Source organism: Notothenia coriiceps, unplaced genomic scaffold (genome assembly GCF_000735185.1).
Source record: "Notothenia coriiceps isolate Sejong01 unplaced genomic scaffold, NC01 NC01_scaffold00033986, whole genome shotgun sequence".
NCBI classification, from domain to species: domain Eukaryota; kingdom Metazoa; phylum Chordata; class Actinopteri; order Perciformes; family Nototheniidae; genus Notothenia; species Notothenia coriiceps.
The window spans coordinates 1-869 of NW_011366687.1; the positions used below are offsets into that span (position 1 = coordinate 1).

The 869-nt window shown below is 44.2% G+C and overlaps 1 protein-coding gene across 1 annotated transcript in view; it reads right to left on the reverse strand.

The window, feature by feature from the left end:
* Positions 1–450: 450 nt before the first annotated feature.
* LOC104961910 (semaphorin-3D-like) overlaps positions 451–869 on the reverse strand; it is a gene marked incomplete at its 5' end in the record, with an annotated part of 1,738 nt that continues 1,319 nt past the window's right edge. The window contains one exon of the mRNA XM_010790271.1: positions 451–712. Coding sequence (XP_010788573.1) covers positions 455–712 — 258 coding nt within the window. The remainder of the gene's footprint in view (positions 713–869) is intronic.

An 869-nucleotide genomic window follows, 5' to 3' on the forward strand; every position in this document is an offset into this window, starting at 1 on the left:
CTGTACTTTCTACTTCTTACATGTTGAACTCAAATACCTGTACTTTCTACTTCTCACATGTTGAACTCAAATACCTGTACTTTCTACTTCTTACATGTTGAACTCAAATACCTGTACTTTCTACTTCTCTCATTTTCCAAACAGGCTGGTTCCTTTAGTCTGAATGTGTGTTTGGTGGCGTGATCATTATTATTTAGAGTCATTGCGTGCCTATTGATTTGAACACGATCCGTGTATCCATCATTTCCTGGTCTTCTCTAAAGAAGAGGGACCAATGGAAACGTTGTCATGTTGCCGTTGTTCAGCATGGAAACATTCATTAGCTAACAATGACATTATTGTTCTATTAATATAAAGGGAGGTCAGGTACTCTTTAAAACAGCTGCTAGTTATGGGTAGAAAAAACACAAACCTTCCTTTTACCTTACAAAGGGTTAAAACACTTTCCTTTCCTCTACAAGCTTCCCTTCCTCCATTCCTCCTCCCTACCTGTGCCCAGGTGCAGGACCTCGTAGGCTCCGTCCTCGGCCTCCACGCGGTCCACCACCACCCTCTTCAGGATGCTGGTGCTGTTGACTCGGGTCAGGACCGGTCTGCGGCCCAGAGGCAGCACGGGCTCCCACATCAGCTGGTGCGCCCGCATGAAGCTCACCACCTCATCAGAGAAGTCTCTGGTGGATTTATGGAGGGCGTCGTACGTCTCGCTGGGACACTGCGTGGAAAAGAGAGGCAGAATTTTTTTTTTTCAAATGTGTATAGGTACACAAAAACAACAAACAATCAGGTTATTAATACAAGACTGGTCCAGTCAAAATGCAACGTTAAATGAGGCAAAGGACAACACGCAGACAATTAATTAAAGAGCAATA